This window comes from Protomyctophum bolini (genome assembly GCF_963924005.1).
Source record: "Protomyctophum bolini genome assembly, chromosome: 8".
NCBI lineage: Eukaryota > Metazoa > Chordata > Actinopteri > Myctophiformes > Myctophidae > Protomyctophum > Protomyctophum bolini.
In genome coordinates this window covers 27,017,454-27,035,885 of record NC_137869.1, presented here as the reverse complement: position 1 = coordinate 27,035,885, position 18,432 = coordinate 27,017,454, and the positions used below count along the sequence as shown (strand labels likewise).

At 42.0% G+C, this 18,432-nt stretch overlaps 1 protein-coding gene across 1 annotated transcript; it reads left to right on the top strand.

Annotated features, from left to right (window-relative positions):
- The first annotated feature begins 537 nt into the window (after window positions 1-537).
- Window positions 538-18,368, top strand: chaf1a (chromatin assembly factor 1, subunit A (p150)). The gene is made up of 16 exons (XM_080770726.1): window positions 538-834; window positions 2,383-2,421; window positions 3,570-4,201; window positions 4,391-4,453; window positions 4,617-4,861; window positions 4,996-5,077; window positions 5,168-5,236; window positions 5,529-5,746; window positions 6,408-6,582; window positions 6,856-6,936; window positions 7,586-7,699; window positions 9,710-9,968; window positions 10,865-11,027; window positions 12,508-12,829; window positions 14,277-14,355; window positions 16,869-18,368. Exons 1-16 carry the CDS (start codon window positions 774-776, stop codon window positions 17,012-17,014), a joined length of 2,748 nt encoding a protein of 915 aa, XP_080626852.1. The 5' UTR covers window positions 538-773; the 3' UTR covers window positions 17,015-18,368.
- The last annotated feature ends 64 nt before the right edge of the window (window positions 18,369-18,432 follow it).

The following is an 18,432-nucleotide window of genomic DNA, read 5'->3' as shown; positions in this document are numbered from 1 at the left end:
ATCTTCATTTCTGAGCTATTAATTTTAATGAACGTTTGCTGCACAGGTTGGCCAACTTGGCCTGCATGGAGCAAACCTAACCCTAACCCAACAAAAAACGATTCTGTTATCAAAATAAAGTGCAACTAGTCTTCCGAGAAAATGGACACTGCAGTGTTGTGTTATTTATTTAAATACGTATAGGACTATGAATATAAATAAACCAGCGGGCACGCGCTGTGTTCTAAAACAAACGAGCCCACCGGTTGCTATTCCAAATCTCGCGTCAAGGTCGATAGGTTTTAAACTCGTTCTCCGTCGTCATACGACGGTGTCGCGCACAGAAAACAGCAGACCTACAAATTCACCACGTCGCACGTGCACGTGAGCCTGGCAGCTTGCAGATCGGGTATTTGCCAGCGCGCGACACCGCCGTGCGAACGACGCACAAAATATACCCTTTCTCGCGATATTTGCTCCGACCAATCAGCGACGGGTCCCGTTGGAAACCTACGCACTCCCGCCAATTCTGAGTGAGGAGCGCGCCGAGGACTTGGAGAGGCAGGCAGCGGGAGCGGGGGAGGAATCCAGGGGAGATGTGGAGGGAACAAACCAAACTTTTCTTCACTTATTGACATAAAACACAATAGAAAGGACACTCGTATTTCCTTCCAAACAGCAAGGTCGTTATTTGGGGGTGACTTTTTATTTGAATCAGACGTCAGCCACTGTTTGTTGTGGACGTGGTCCCGGGTCTCGACACAAGCCTAGGAAAGCCTCGGGCAGTGGTGGTGATGTTGGCGGCGGAGACACAGACCCTGAACGGCATGGCTTCTTCCACCCCACGCCGGAGAGGTGAGTGTGTTTGCTGCTAATGCTAACTCAAAGGCTAACACGCTATGATGCGGCCAGCTCTAATAATAATGTGTAAAAAGTAAACATTCATATTTATTTTGGTAGTATTGTTCTTTGTCTTAAGTGTGAAGACAAACAAAAGTCCCAGTCTGAACTGTCACTGACGTGACTTCTCATCATTTGTTATTGTCATTCACTTCGCCTCCCTTGTTTGTCTTCTTTTTCAGCGACATTTTCTCGCTTGTTAACTAAATGTAAACGTATGTGTTATTAACTCGGGGTTATGGCTAGTTTTATTTGCTAACTTTACTACATTGTCTTGTCATGTCGACTTCGTTTGAACATAGATTCAACTATGTATGTTTAACATCAGCATCAAGTTGAATATAGCGTTGATAACATAATTATCATTGCGAATATTATGCAGCATTCTCTTTAATCATTCTTTTTTAACTTTTGGTATGGTTAGCTACCGCTATCTGCCCAAGTTCACTGTATGGTTGGAAGGCTGCTATGCTAGCAGACAAGCTAACGCCGCAGTATGTGTTTGTGAGAGCATCTAACATCAAATCAGTTTTGTTCTTAAATGTTGCTCCATTAACGGGACACTATCGGTTATTTTCAGTGGTTAGTCAATCTATATAACTGCGGCACGTTTTATTTTATTTGCGAGTTGCTGGACTTGTGCTGTTGTTGGACCGGTGTTAGACTGTTGGCCACCTTTCTCTTGACGGCACCAAGGTGTCCGACGTCCGTGCTGCGGGCACAGCCGGGCCTGGTGCCCCGCTACCGACCTGTGGACACCGAATGGCGGGAGAGGCTGCTGAGCAAACCAAACACAGCCACAGTTGTGGTTATAAAAGTTGACCAACCATGCACGGCAAAACAATACGGACCCCTTTAGCAACGAGACATATTAACAATGTGATCACGATGCTTGTATTTACGGTATATAAAGCAATGATTCTCAAACGTTTACATGTCAAGGTTTCCCCTTAACTCTGAACGGGTCCATTTGGTGCCATTTATACATTTGTCAGAGTTACAGACAGTCCCCAAGGGAACCCACTACCCAGTGAGTTCCTGGAATCCACTTTAGAACCAATGCAAGGTCGAGTTGACTGGATCTTGAGGATAGTAGTATGTGGCTATTTGTCACATACAAAAACTGTTACTTGTGGACGAACCATGATAAAGCAATACACTTGTTTACAACAGGGTTCACCATTTTCTATTATCAGAACATTTAGAGACTCACAAATATACACTTCTATATAATAAAAAAACAAACAAATCATCATAAAGAAAGTAAAAAAGGGAAAAACAATGTACAGTATGGTGAAAAAGGGGTGTGTGTGTGTGTGGGGGGGTTAACAACCTTACAAATACACAATCTAAACAAAAGCCAGAATCTACCGTTAATTATAACAACATGAAGCTTTTCCTTTACTGCAGCTGTCTCTTTATGTTCAATCACACTGCGCGCACATTTTGAGGATCATGATTTGGTACAAAGTTTAATCTTACTTATGTCCTATCCACATGCAGGCACAGACTGCAAATCCAATAAGAAGCAGCTTGTTCAAGGTAAGGAGACATTATGTCTTTGACTCTTTACACTTTTGCCTGGCCATTTTTGCAATGTACAGTATGTTATCCGTCTAGATTATGATTGTTGTTGTCATTATGTTCAAACCATAAGTCTTGCTATACTAAACTGGTACAGTGCTTATGGAAGGTTCTTTAGTGCGCCAACATAATATCATATCAAATGTATGTATTCAAACTATTCATGTAAACATTTTCCTACATTTCTGAATGATTTACTGTGTTTTATTTGCTATTGATCCATTTATTCTATTTGACACAGTATGGGGTATATGCTTGGTTGGTATATATTTTGTTGCATCATCTTATGATCTTCTATTGCATGCAAAAATTCTCATCCATTAGTCATAGAAATATTAGCTATGTAACCAAATGTTAGTTGACTGCAAGATGTTTACTCTGTATGGGTGTATTTACTTTATTTGAATTGTTTGAATTAACAAGTTCTTTATTGTAGAATAATTGTATCAAACTTGAACCTTTTCCTGAACAACATGGTTATAGCTCCATGACCAGATATCTATGGGTCTGTGGACCATTTGGTGGTCTGCGACACCAGTGTGCACAAAATTAATTTCATTTAATTTTATAGACCATTATGACCATTATGTATCTGTAGAACAGCCACTTTCAGTTCATGCTATCTCTCACAGCTGTTTTGGGTAGTCTATTTAACAAAACAAAAGATTATACTTATTATACTTATACTGAAACCTCATTGTGCTGCGCTGCGAGCATGGATCCTCAACCCCCCAGTGTGTCCGAGGTGCTACATGTTAAAATGAACATGCACTGCTAAAACAAACAAACGAATAAATAATAGTATGGAAAACATTCTTGCCTTTCAATGGACAAGATTCCGAGCCCACCACATTCCTATATGCGTGTTGCTCATGATATAATTACAATATGACGGGTACAATGACAAATACTGGAGGTGAGGTTCATAATAATTTTGCACATTCTCGATTAGATCAAAAGAAACACGTCTGTGTTAAACTCGGCACAGGCTGTCAAGAAAACTGAACCTGTCAATGGTTAGAAAGGCAAATGCACAAATAATGCTTATTATCTGGACATGTGTGGTGTGGTACATGGTCACTGTGTTTCCTGTACTCTGTTCTCAGCTCGTCTCCCGTTCAAGCGCCTGAACCCTGAACCGAAGGAAAGCCAGGAGCATAAAAGAGCCCGCCCTGCCCCTGGTGCCGGATCAAGTGTCTCTGATGGGGAGAACGAGGCGGAGCCCTCCCTGCTACCTGTGCGTCATGGACCCGCACTGGTCAACGGCCGTGGACCCCTCGATGGCTTCATGCGACGCAGCAGCCCATCTCCTACAGTTGTGGATCTCACAGGAGATGACTCTCCCGTAAAACTCCCTGCCGCACCGGTCTCTGCCTCCTCCTGGCTCCCAGCAAAAGGCCGGCATCCAAGTAAAGACAAACCTGCCTCCACTGAATTACCCAGTAGCAAAAGTCATACTCCAAAGAGAGGAGCTTCAGACTGCAAAGTGAACAAATCAGAACAAGATGAAGACGCAGAAGAGGTGTCGGATGTTAAAGAGGAGACTGGGTCTGCCTCTCTGCTAGACACCACTCAGGAATCTGAAAGTGAGGAAGAGGAGCAGGATGAGGAGTCTGTAAATGCTGACGTGTCCAGTCTGGGGAACACGTCCATGTTGTCTCCCTCCTCTGTCAGCTCTCTGTCTGCAACTGAGAGCTCACCAGAACAGACAAAGAATAACAGCATTAATTCACCTACAGTAAGTCTATGAGAGATTGTTAAAGGGTACCACCATCTCTCTCTACTCACTTTGGGTGCCTTGGAACCTTTTTTATACATTTCTTGGGGGGGGCCTTGGTCTCATCAAAGTCCTGTTTGTGTATTGGAATCAATGAAGGTTAGGTTTTCAGAATAATTGTCTGATTCTTTTCCTTTTCCTTCATAATAGGAGCCAAAGACCACTCCCAAAATACCAGCTGACCAGAAGAAGGTGCAAAGACGGTCCCTAAAGGTACGGTACTGCTCGTTTACCTAAGGTGCTGCTTGTATTTTATTGCTTGCACGTTATCACAAGGTATGCCACACATTCCACTGATTTTAATTTGTTTCCTTTTGCATAACAAATAACTGAACATTGATGGGAAATGACTGGATTTGAATTTGTGATACTGCAGAGCCCACAGGAACAAGAGGAGAGAAATCGGCAGCGCCAGGAGAAAGAACGCGAGAGGGAAGAGGCTAAGGCTGCGAAAGAGAAGAAGAAAGAGGAGGCTCGCAAGCTGAAAGAGGAGCGAGAAAAGGAAAAACGTGAGAAAAAGGAAAAAGATGAGCAGGAGAAACGTGAAAAAAAAGAAAAAGAAGAGAAGGAAAAGGCAGAGAGGCTAAAAGCTAAAGAGGAGCATCGGAAATCAAAGCAAGAGTGAGTCATAATCTGCCACATCTCTGTGCTTGGCATTGGGTTTTCACACCACATTTGTGATTTTGACGACATACCGTCTGAAAATTCAGATTGGTATTTGTTGTCATAAATCTTTTCCTCAAATTTCACCACAGGGCAAAACTTGAAGAGAAGCGGAAGAAAGAGGAGGAGAAAAAACAGAAGGAAGAGGAGAAACGGTTGAAAGAGGAGAAAGATGTGAGTTTAGACATAATGGTGGTAAGGTTACACTGCAAGGTATGGTGCAAGTAAAACAAGCTAATATATGTTGTATTTGTGTTCTTTTAGCGCCTCAAACTTGAGAATGCTGGGATTGCACGGTTTCTACAGAAATCCAAGACTCAGCAGGCTCCAAAGGTAGATCTCACATTACATGAATATAATCATTAATGTGCCACGGTTAACTTTTCTATTTGACAACCGCTTCCACAGACCTTTACTATTGTAAAGTAAATGATGCTGTGTTGCTTGTGGTTAATATCCTCTGAGCACAAATCTGTCACAACATTTTGACGACCAACTCTCACCAGTGTTTAATAGTCAGTCGTTTAGAATGTTCTTCATCTCTACATAGTTCAGCAGTGCAGAACATTTTCAATTGGCACAACATGGAACCACTCAAACCATTTCTGTGCTCTTTTTCTACAAGACCCTTGCATCTGCCTGTGGGAAGTTTGCTCCGTTTGAGCTCAAGGACAACATGTGCCTGGCACCTCTGTGCCGCGTCCAGTGTGAGGACTCTGTTCTGGAAGAGCTAGACCAGTACCTGTCAAAACCCGGTGAGGACCTGGATGGACTTAGGGAATGGATCCGGGGAAAAAACAGTCGTCCCGGACCAACCAAACCCAGACGGAGAGACTACCTCAGGTGAGATGGTGGCGATAACACTGGCTGTAAGGTCTGTCCCTGCCACCTCACCTCACCAACACTGGTGTGCACCCTTTCCTGTTTTGTCTACCTGTCCCTGCCACCTGCCAGTATTGTCTTTCTAATAATTAGAATAATGTTCTGCTTTGCCTTGGAGAATCTTAAATGGGAAATGATCTATCTCTTCATATCAACGTTTCCACTTCACTAGAAGATGAGGTGGTCGGGCTGGATCCTGATCTTTCTTTTTCCTACTCTAAAGAGCCGTTCACACGCTTGCTTGTCTATTCCCATAATAGCCTAGCAGTTTTATTTTAGAACGTAGAAGAAACCTCTGCTCCACATCAGCTTCATATGCTTGGTTTGTGGACACCACTGATCTACTCCATCAATGAAGGAGCATTGTTACTATTTGATGCAGAAAACGTTGACTCTTTACCAACTTGCTACTGAGAAATGTAGTTAAATTCGTAATGGTGCTATTTAATGAATAATTATGCTACTGCATCACAGTGGACTCCTGTCTTGCTTGCACTCTCTCACATTCGTTGTCAACTTGACAATGAATCTCTCTCTCTCTCTCTCTCTCTCTCTCTCCCCCCTCCTTTTAAATTATTTGTACTTTATTTGATTCCCTTTCCCTGCATGTTTTTTCCCCCAGCAATTGTGTGGTGGTGGGGGAGGAGGGAACTAACACAGATGGTGTTCCGGATCGTAAACACTATGGCCCTATGAAGCTGCTAAAGTTCCGTGAGAACCACCGACCAGCCTATTGGGGCACCTGGAGCAAGAAGAGTGCGCACATCTCGCCTCGTTGCCCGCTCAGACAGGACAAGGTAAGGCTGGACAAGACAAAGTTGCATGTTTGTCAGCACCCTCACAAAATAGGCATTAATATAGCTGTTTGTATGTTTACATGTCAAATGGATGTGTTAGCTATTTACGTGGTAAACACTGAAGGCATGTACACGTATAGAAAACCTTTCAATCTACAATATGTGCAAGATGCATACATTACTATGTCTAAACTGTATAAAAGTATATCAGTCATTAAAGATAAAACGCGTTGTTGGCTAATACCAGTGTCCATTCCATTGATTCCACCACAGACCCTGTTGGACTATGAGGTGGACAGTGATGAAGAATGGGAAGAAGAGGAGCCTGGCGAGTCTCTGTCACATAGTGAAGGGGTGAGTCTGTCACTGTCACATATTCACATAAAAATGAGAAGGTAAAGTTTGGTTATCTCCCCCCGGCTGGAGATTATGTTTTCAACCCTGTCCGTCTGTGTGCAAGTCTCTGAACGGCTAATCGGCAGTGCTAGATTCCTTGGATCATGCTGCATTTTCCATTGGACCTTGATGAAGGCCCCTGAGCCGAAACACGTTGGTCACCTTTGCCAAGCCATGACAAGATAAAGGCTTTTTAAACTCAACTGAACGGAGTGCCTTGGATTCTTCTTAAAGGACAACCCCAGACTATTATAACATATAGGCTTATTTTCCTACTTACCATATATTGATTCCAAATGACTTGCCATGGGGTCTATTTAGCAGAAATGCCCTCTGTCGTCTAGTTTCCCCAGCAGAACCCAACAGCCCTCATAGCGTAGAACGGAGCCCATAAGCATATTGCTTTTACGCTATTTGTTGCGTCAAAAGTCCATGCCCTGGTTGTCCCAGACAAGCCACCGCAGTCTGCTAAACACATGTTATGTGTGCCTGTCATGTGTTTTGATAAGTCCCGGATTTGAGTGCCGAAACATGATTTACGAGACACTGGCGGCTCGTGTGGGACAACCAAGCAACTAATAATGCTTGATTTACCTTTTTTTTGCAGGAGGATGAGGAGGAGGGAGGTGCCAACAATGCTGCCAACGATGATGACGATGATGATGGTTTCTTTGTACCGCATGGTTACCTTTCGGATGGAGAGGGGGCACTAGAGGAAGAGGTACGAATGAATGGGGCTCCACACAGGAATGCAGCGATGTGACATTTCTGCCCGATATCCATAACCGATATAATAGTTGTTATGGCCGATAACCGATATTAGCCAAACCGATGTCGATATCATGTGTATATATAAAATAAATGTGTGTGTATGTATATATGTATATATATATATATACCAATGTATCATTAACAAAAAGGCACCAATAACCCAGATTTAGGGAACATTTTCTACCCATGTTTAATTATTAAATATTGATTCCTTATTGATCCCACTATCAATAATTTTCTGTTGTGTTGATTTGCCTATAATTAAACAACATTTTGGCTTTCCAAATATGTTTTAAGCAGACATAAGGCAATCTAAAAGTCTAGTGTATACTTCGTCGTACGATGGTATGGCACACCAAACATGATACCATAGATCTAAATATCTATAAATGCACCATTTACCATTTTAGAAGCACTGCAGTCATAACAAAATGCAGTAATTGGCATAATTAACACAAACTCACGCCTTACTGCAGCAGCTAGACGGAAGCAAGCAAGCAATCATCGGTTGTTCACATCGGTCTGTTTTGAATATTGATATATTGAAATGCCAATTAAAAAAATAACGCAAGTGCACAGAGCACACACATCCCAGGTAATTCAATGGGTGCTCGAACAAAAGAATAAACTGTTACTGTATTAGAAGAAGTAAGAAGTCTGCACACCGTTTTAAAAGCTCGCCCAAAAAACGTTATTTACAAGAGCGGAAAAACACGACCTTCATACGTATATACAGTATATACGTATATACAGTATACGGCTTCGATATTCATGTTTTTTATTAATATCGGTATCGGTGGTAAAAGTTAATAATCGAACTGATTATTATATTTTGTCATAAATGCGCAAAAAAGTACAACAACCACTCCACTCTCATTGAAAATCCGGTAGAGTACGGTTGTAAGGAGATATATAGCTTAGCTGCGTGTCTGTAACACGAGTAGACATAGCACAGCGTTCAGTGCCTGCTCCTCCCTCCCTCCCAGTTCCACACACACGGAGTAAAAAGAGAGAGGACCAGGGCTAGAAGGCGTAATACTAACCGTATAAGTTGTAACCATAAGCATTGCCGTTTTCATCTTGCATTAACAAAAATAAAATCCACACTGAGAGGGACAGAAGGTGTAACAGTGGTAGACCTACATTAGCCAACGCTAGCTCCTATGCTAACGCTGCAAACTTACAGCAGATGTAAACGGTTCTTTGATTGTGTGTGTGTGTGTGTTACTGAAAATGATGTTGGTGATTCTTGCACTAACTTTTTATAAGCAATAAATGTTCTCCAATGCATTTAAAGGAAATATTGTGTTAGAATTTATGTTACTGTAAAAACTTTTTTTTTTACTTAAATTAATATCGGTCATAATATCGGCTATCAGGCTTTTTGATTCTCCACTAATCGGTAATCGGAAATATCGGCCAAAAACCATATCGGTCGATCACTAATATACAGTATATATACCTGTTTTGTGCGCTGCTATTCAGTATACCTGACGAAGGCCACAGAGGCCGAAACGTTGTGTGTTTTTTCAGCTCTGGTAAAAAAAAACGGTGTGCAGACTTCTTCCTTCTTCAAAAATAATGTGACATCGGCCGAAGCAGTAGAAGCAAAAACTCAGGCTGGCTTCAATTGCAAAAAAATTAGTTGGTCAATGGTAGACATTTCTTTTACAAAGTAAGTCTTTTAAATAAGCTGTCCAACTTATGGTGACCAATTGGGTCACACAGATGTAATAAAAAGTCAGTCTCTTGACCAGGAATACAATTTAGGTCATGTGGGGCTGTGTCCAACAAAGCATTATTTCCCTAGCTGGAAACGCAAGGTGCTCCGCTAAAGAACACGCCGCTCCCATTATAAACAATTTGTAACACACAATTCCCTAAAGAACCAAAGGTAACCATTGTATTCAGTTTGTCTATGCTTACCATCTGCCTTTGTGCATGTTGTTTGGCGTCTCAGGAGGGTGCTGGGGACCTGGAGAAACAGAAAGTGCGCCAGAAGCTGAAAGCGAGAGAGTGGGATGAGCTCATGTCCTGTAAGAAGAAGATGAAGGTGCTGGAGGCGGTGGTGAGGGGCTGTGTCTGGGAGGGCCAGAGCGATGGGTCTGCTGTAGAGTTCTTCCAGTCCTATGCTATGTGTCTGATAGAGCCTTTACCCAAAGTAGACACCATCCCCAGCCCGGAGCAGGCTGCATCCAAACGCCAGGGTGACGAGCAATGTGAGTATTCCAGATGTACCCATGACGTTTATCCTTCTTGATTCCGATATAACCTGCATATACTATTGGTCAATACCAATGAACATTAACTGAGTGTGTACAAATGGAACCAAATTGACCCATTTTGTGCATAGTATAAAAACACAACAAAAATATGACTACCGGTATATCATAGACTGGCATACTCGCCGGTAGTATAACACCTCATCTACACCAAGAGATGACCTTGTGGTGTCCAAGCTACATATCTCTATATAAAACATCTCCTACCGTGTTGTGCTCTACCTGGATGTAAGAAGCAAATCCTAGTTTATAGACCCTGCCCTTGCTTTGTGTGTTCCCATTTAATTTATATATGGTCCTGCAAGTTAGGCTGACAGGAATATAACCATGTAGCCTATGCATTCACATACATTACAAGAACCAGTTCTAAGCTGTGTGCAATATTGTTTGGCATTTACTGTGCCAACAGGATTAGAATGGTTTAAGCTTGTAGTGTAAACACCCTGGCCTAAACCAACTGGGTGGTTACTGGTTGCTGCAACCAGCTATGCCTATGACTGGAACAGACCATGCTGCTGTGCAGACAATCCAACAGATCTATCAATATGACTTAAAAAGTGAATATACAAAACATGCAGTGCAAACCAGCAGGAGCAGTGAAGTGATGTTTAGCCGTCTAGGTTTTTAATCATGCCCACACTTATTTAAGACGAAAATACTTTCAGAAAGTTATTTCATGTATTCCTGAATCTCATTTGATTCTCTTGTCACTGCAACAGGCTCTTCTAAATATTGTAGATCTGTAACAACCCCCCCCCCCCCCCATTTCTGAAGCTCTTGTTTGTTCAGTCAGTTATTTTAGACATGGCCTTCTTTCTTTCCATCTGGTGTAGTGGTCCGTCAACTGCTGCCTCTGCTTCATGGCAACTTCAACAGCAATAAGGTGATCATCACAGAGTTCCAGGAGTTCTGTCGCCAGCAGTCTTCATCAGAATCATCATCACCATCGCCTCCCAACATCTCCAGCCCTCTCAGCTCTGCTGACATCCCATCCAGGTGAAAACACTGCTTTCATTTGTGCCCTGATAATACCATAAACAGCAAAGTAAACATCTGTTAACTGCAAGCTGTTGAAGTTAACAATGCTTTTAAAGGAGAATGCCATACTAGAAGGCTTTCTTACCTTATTTGTAGTTCTTACGTCCCAACCAAAGAGGTCCAGGTGTTATTTTGTGCAAAAGTGCATTATTGGCTATTTCCCCTAATATAAGCCCTCGATGGGGGTTGGGTTTTTGTGCTAATTCGCTTATTTCAATCAAAATAAGTAGTAAAGTGTGCCACTTGGTATACTATTTACATTATGAAGAGAGGATATATACATTTTTTTTTTTGAGTGATGGAAATAAGCGAATTAGCACAACACCCTATAGCCCCATTTAATTCAATGCAATTCATTGAGGGCTTATGGTAGGGGAAATGGCCAATAATGCGCTTTTGCAACAAATACACCTGGACCTCTTTAGTGGGGACGTAGCAACTACAAATAAAGGTAAGATAGCCTTCTAGTATGGAATTCTCCTTTAAGACTACAATGGGTATTGCAATATCCGAATGGTGCATGCATTTCGGCTTGCATCAGTCTAGTATGAAAAAATCACACCCATGTGAAGTGAGGGGTGCTCTTACCATCTTACAACATCAATTACAACATAATGTTTGTTTAAGCAACGGGTGCCAATGTTTTTAGTCCTCAAAACAAACGATTTCTCTTTATTGTCTATGGCGTTTTCTTAAACAAGCATCGTTGAAAAAGAAACATTAAAGCTATATATAGGAGGGGCTAGCGCCCCTCAAAATGAAATATAAAAAAGAAAAATCACACCCGTGTGAAGTGAGGCCAATCACAATTTGCGTCCTCACTTTTGTCTTCAATGTTTGTATTTACAAACTCAAAGCTGGCCATTGTCAATGGCATTCAATGTTTGCGTTTAGACAAACACACAAAGCTGGATATAGGAGGGGATAGCGCCCCCCCCCAAAAAGAAACGGCCATAATACATCATGACATCATGACAAATGTGATGAGGTCAGCTAATTTTGGGCAAGTGGCTATGGCTGCTTTTAGCCCAAGGAGTGTATTTTGTGCAAAACTAATGCTTGGAATGGATTCAGAATCATGAAAAACCCCTAGTTTGACATGTCACATGCTACTTAAAGCAAAAGGAAAATTTGACATTTTTGCCAGCCATAGGATGTTAATGGTAGGGTCACAAGAAACCCCTATAAAAAGGATTGCCCAATACTAACAGCCGGTCAGCAAGTGGATTCATCAATGTATGTATATAGACAATATTTTAGGCCAATAAAAAAGACTATATACCAGATGTCCCGCTTTAAACAAAAGAAGCCTGTCGGCTGCCGGACTAATACAACTAATATCAGACATGCTCCTTATATCTAAAAGGTTTGTTTGTGAGAGCACATGCTAAAATACATTATTAATTTACCTTTACCCGTCCATCCCGCCCTCCACCAGACTACGCCTGAAGCGCCTCATACAGAGCAATTCTGTCTATGAGAAGCGCTCTACTCACAGATTCCGCTGCTGGTACGTGCATGCAGAGGTCCTGGCCCGTTATGGCCAAGAGACTCTCCCAGTGCCCTGCCAGTGGAACTACCTCACCTCGGGGGCTCGGGAAGAGCTCCGGGAAGATCCCCATGCAGCGACAGGCTCGCATGGAAACTCCCCCACCACACCCCAGGCCTCGTCCACCATGCCGTCTTCCTCCAAGAGGAAGAGTGTGGGCAGCATGTCCATCACCAAGTTCATGAAGAAGTGTACTACGGACCGCGAGCAGGTAGGAAAGGATAATGCTACCTTGTGTTAATCGCCTTTGTCTAGTCGCCTAGTAGTCCTTGTAAATTATATCCACCACATTGTTATAGAGCAGCACTTCTCAACCTTTTAAGGCCATGTACCCTCCCTCCCTCCTTAAGACATTCATATTTGAAATGGGACCCCCCACCCAGCAAAATGTACTGCACTTGAGGCAGTACATTTTGTTTGACTCTTTTCCACAGATTAATATTGTAAATGTAGCCGATCTACAAGCTCACAATGGCTATTTTCACAATGTTTGCCATGTACAATATAGTAACATTGTTTTTGAGTGGTGTAAGCCACTCCAACATTTGACTGAGTGTGTCTGTCTATAGCAGCGTGAGTCTCCATATATGGCCATATACTAATGACATCAGAGATGTCCATATCAACACTTTTCCACTCACCTTGGGTTGCGTTAAGCCCCATATCTGTCCTGCACCACTCGCTAGCCCCTCCAAGGCCTGGCTTTGTTTGTGCCCCCACGTGCCGTTATGTGGCAGCCAAGCCTAGTCTGACTTTGTGCATGCTCCCAAAGGCTCCCCTCACTTCACACGACTGTGATTTTGTTCACTTTTGATGTTTTGAATAAATATTTGGTGTTTTTCAGAAAATGTAGGTCAGGATTTAGAAGGTGTTTTTAGAATCATCCTCCGGTCTAAATGGGTTAATAACAATGTCCTCCATTCAAACGGATCACTTAATGTCTCGACTCGAGCCCTAGCCTATGTGCCTTTTCCGGAGTGGAGCTGTTAATGGCTCGTTCCTCTGTGTGTGTTATGGTCTACAAGTGAAACTCCTCAATGTCATGTGCAAAGAAGTAGATGGCGACTTTTTGTATCAGCGGAGGCATGTGGTTTGTTTGCTAGGGCCAGTTTAATTGATTTGATTAAGGATCCCCATTAGCCGGTGCCATAGCAGCCAGCTAGTCTTCCTGGGCTTCACATAAGAATAAACATTCCAGTACACATAAATTACAAATACACAATTGTTAAGACGTCTGTATTCAACTCATTAGTTTGGATAAAAGCAAATAGAAATGGCTAAAATTACAAGTGAGCGGAAAAAAGGGCAAAATAAACAATGCAACACTTCACTGTATCAAATGGAATTTTAGATGCTTTTTAAACGTTAATTTACTGTAAATGCAACATGTAGGCACGTTATTCCAAAGTGACAATGATCTATAAATAAATTATCTTTAGAAAATTATATTTTGGGCGAGGTAACACAAGCTGCCCATTACTGGAACCTCTAGTGTCATGCACAGTATTACTAAAAACAATCTGTGAATTTATGAAAACTGGAGTTTTACTACTTATGACTGTTTTGAACACACATTATTAAAATATGACCTATTCTGTAAGCCAGGAGAGGCAGGCATGCATATAATTGCCTATGACTGAATGTTAATGGTCTCCTAGGCTATGGAGACGGATGGTTTCCAGGCCGACACTGAGGATGGCGATGAGGATGATTGTATTGTTGTCTCCACACAGAGCGGTGAGTTGAACCTCCAGAAATGAGGAAGAAACAAATGTCACATTAAACGATTTTAATGTTTGGAAAACGGTACGGCAGTACTTTCGCTACGCTCTGTTATAATGGGATCATGTTAGTGTGCATTTATGTGTCCAATACGAGTTAAAGAATGAAACCAATACAGATAATTCAGTGACCTATGCTGTTGCATTGGTGGACCTGGTGGTATAATATCACTTGTAGACTCATTGTAGCATACCGGTAGTAGAAATAGCGTGGCCATTTCTGACCCATATAGCAAATGCTATATGGGTAGCAAATGCTACTTGCTACTTGACTATGCTTCTCATCTGTGTAATCACAAGTCATAGTCTAATAACAGTGTGGCCTACCTCTCCAATCTTTAGTAATTGATAGTAAGGTATTGTGAGTTCAGTTGTGAATGAAGTTGCACAAATCGTTCTATACTGCTTGAACATCCAAACTTTGCTTGAACTGGGTAGGAAATAACTACAAAATCGTCACTCATGTCACTCCATGTCTCTTGAGTTCTCTCAAGTGACTACTGGCCAATCACAGCGCGTCTTTTCCGGGACTTATGTTACGCACGTGGAAGCTTGACAAGCTTCCACTCATGCTTTGCAAGGAATCTCGGGAAAATTGTGCCTTAAATTTTGACACGGCCCCCCAGAGCCAGAAGAGGCATCTACATTTATGTCTATGTTACAAACTACCAACTCTTATTTTGAAATCTGACCAGTTTTTTAGAGGAAATGGTCATTTCTATTGTAGTCATTGACACTGGTCGAAACTAAACAAAAGAACGGATGTGGGTTAAAACACAAAATTCATATTTACAACCACTGTGTCACAAGAGCAGTGTTGGTTTAACTAAACGATTCACTTAAATCCTTCAATATATATGCATGCACAGTTTCACCGCAATCGGACCCTGCGTTGAGGAGTTGTGGTGATTTGTACAAAGGGGGTTACTCCTGAAAACTTTAGAAGCCAATCGTAACCAATCAGGATGGATTATGAGAAATCAAACGAACCCGTTTTGATCACATGACTATGGATAGCATGTCTACCGATTTGTGTGAAATGTGGATAAAATGGAGTAATATTAGAAAATGATATATGTCGGCCTCCTGGTAGCGCTATAAAGTGCAGATGTGAAAAATTCCAGGCAAAGGTTTTTCCTTGACCACTAGGGAGTGTACATACAAAGTTTTACACAGATCTGTGCAGTTAGAGGTAAAAACACTAATCGGCTAGTTATAGTGCCACCATGAGGCTGAGTTGAAAATGTTCCAGTGGCATTTCTTCCTCTTTCTTCACACACACAGTAGTCTACCCCCCTTTCTGAAACCAGCTCCTCGCCACTCGCTCTACACACTTTCCCTCGATATGCGCGTTCACGTGAGGCTGCACCATATTAAGTGTCGTCCGAAACCAAGCAGCCTTGAGTGGAAGTGGCTTATAAAGCCCTCAAGAGCGAGTCTGTGCCGATCTAAACTTGATTGCCTTGTGCAGCCCTGCTCTCTGTCCGCATGGAAACCCACAACCTACAAATGTAAGTACCACCACAAATAAATGATAAATAAACTCCTCCTAAACAATCTTCATCTGATGCAGAATAGACAACGCTCCAACTGATGTTCACAAGGGCTCTTTATTTACCCCACCGTGAAAAACTATAAATGAAACCACACAAACAAAACAACTTTTTACAATGATTTATAAACACCATGGATGTATATGACATGTCATTTTTGACAGTCATGCTGTATTTCCTTTTTCCATATTAATGAAATCCACATGTCACACAAACATACACGATGCAATGCAATATAACTGTACAAACAAAATAACAGGTAACACAATTGCATGATGGTAACCATGGCAACGAATGGTGTCTGTTTCCTGTTTCTGCACAAGGAGGGCGAGTGTATTTCAACAGTTTTTTATACCCAGCACCCTAATCAAGGGAACTTGATTCAGCTGGAGGGGCACTTCCTGACGAGGGAACCTCCCGAGAGCACTTCAAGTCAAGGGACTGGTTTCAGAAAGGGCCGTACGGGTCTTCTCGGATCTTAGACATAATGTGACAGACCCGAGATCCGAGGGGGATACGTCCGATTCCGACCCTGCCCGAGTGATTACGTTAAAAACACGACTCCGACCCGAGCGGGTCTCGGGTCAACTCGGGTATTTTCAGAGTCGGGTGACCCAGTGAAGAGCTCTAGTACATAGTACCACATACAGACACAATTGGTTCTAGATGGCGACACGGGCCACACGGCAAGAATGCAGAATATGCACTAAATTGCTAGTCATGGATACTGAGTGATGTAGTATATTACAGTGTTAACTGTTGGCTATACAGGTATATGCTTGTCTTTAAATGCAGATTTTGGGTCATATTGAAAAAGAAAAGCTATGTGCAGGGAATCAACTATGAACCTAGAAATCTAAGGCCTGTTTGATAATATGTGTAACTGAGATCTAAAAGTGAACTTTTAACACCACAGGTTCATGTAAAGGGAACACCTCCTCCAGCAACCCCAGCACCTCCTCCACCACAGAGGGAGAGGCCTCAGACAAGATGGAAGTCACTGCCTCAGACAACGCTGCTCTCCCCCTGACTAACCCCGCTCCTACAATTGCCACAGCCTAAAGAAAGGACTGTTCTTCCTCCTGTCCATTGGCCATCCTGACTTGTTCTTACCACTGCCCCTTCACTTCTCCATTCCTGGGATGTGCAGACAAAATCAAGGTTTATGTTCTAACAAGAATCAAACTGTCAATCAAGTTACAGAAGTGTACACGCAGTAAAGCGTCACGGCATCTTCGCAGTATTATGCCTTGCCCCTCTCAACTCTTTCAGTGTCAGGAGACATCTTACCTGCAAAATCCAAGTAGCTGATTATATGAAACCGTTAATGACAGATTTTCTTCAAATGTTATAATCTTTTTTGTTGAGGTTGGGAATTCTGTCGGGTTTCTTATGGATTAGTCAAGTCGAGGATTAGGTGACTTTATGGCACTGCTCTCGGGACAGCTTGGGTTGAACAGAGAGAATGTCAAAATATATATGCCCAACGAATGTGACGACTGGCACGTCTAATTTAATGACAAACAATTTGAATACAAAACTGTTGTCTGGCAAGAGTAAGTCAGAAAAGTGAATGGCTGCAGGTCCTCCTTTAGTTCCCATTGATTCAGTGGGTGTATTTACTCATTTTGAGAGCCTACTGGAGTAGTTGCTGTTTGTGAGATCTGGCTTGTACAGTTAGGCCCTGTGTCATTTATATAAATATGTATTTTTCCCTATTTTCTCAAGAATACTTGAACAGGTTGAATTCATTAAAGAAAATAACAATATGGTTAAATGTACTGCACTTTTATATGCCGCCTTTGTCCTGCCCCTCTCTCTATCAGTCAACATAATGCCAACCTCATTACGCTTGCAGCTAATTTTGATAACTGTTTTCAACTCTTCATGTAATTGGTCCTTGCTCATAAGATGGTTCCATTTATATTTACTTGCATCACACTCACTGTCTCTGAGGGCTTTGGACAGTCAAACCTTTCCACCAATGACATTTTTATTTGATTATGTTTTGAAAGCACAAAGTCTTCCATTTCAGCATGGTAACTTTTCAGGAAGAGAAATGCTGTAGTTTCTATTGTCTTGGAATGCCCATTAATGTTATCGCTACTCGCTAGGCAGGTTTCTGAACTGTACAAGTGAGACGGTGAGTAGACAAATGTTGCCATCCTTTACATTATTCTGGAGTACTGCAAGTACTGTAGACTTCACGGATGCTCAACAAACTACTTCTCTAGACCTGTGTTCTTTTCATTATAGTTCGAGGTGGAGTAGAAAGCTAGCCGTCCATTAACATTACTGTTTTCTTTTGGTCCTCTATTCAGTGTTGGTGGCATTATGAATGCACTGAGCCCTTGTTCTCTTGATTTTCAGGTGTTCTAAAGGTCTAAATTTGTTGTTTAAATAAAGCATTATTTAAAATAAACTAGAATAAAAGCATTTCTGGGTGGGTGGCTGGGTGCGGTGAACAAAATATTAAGATC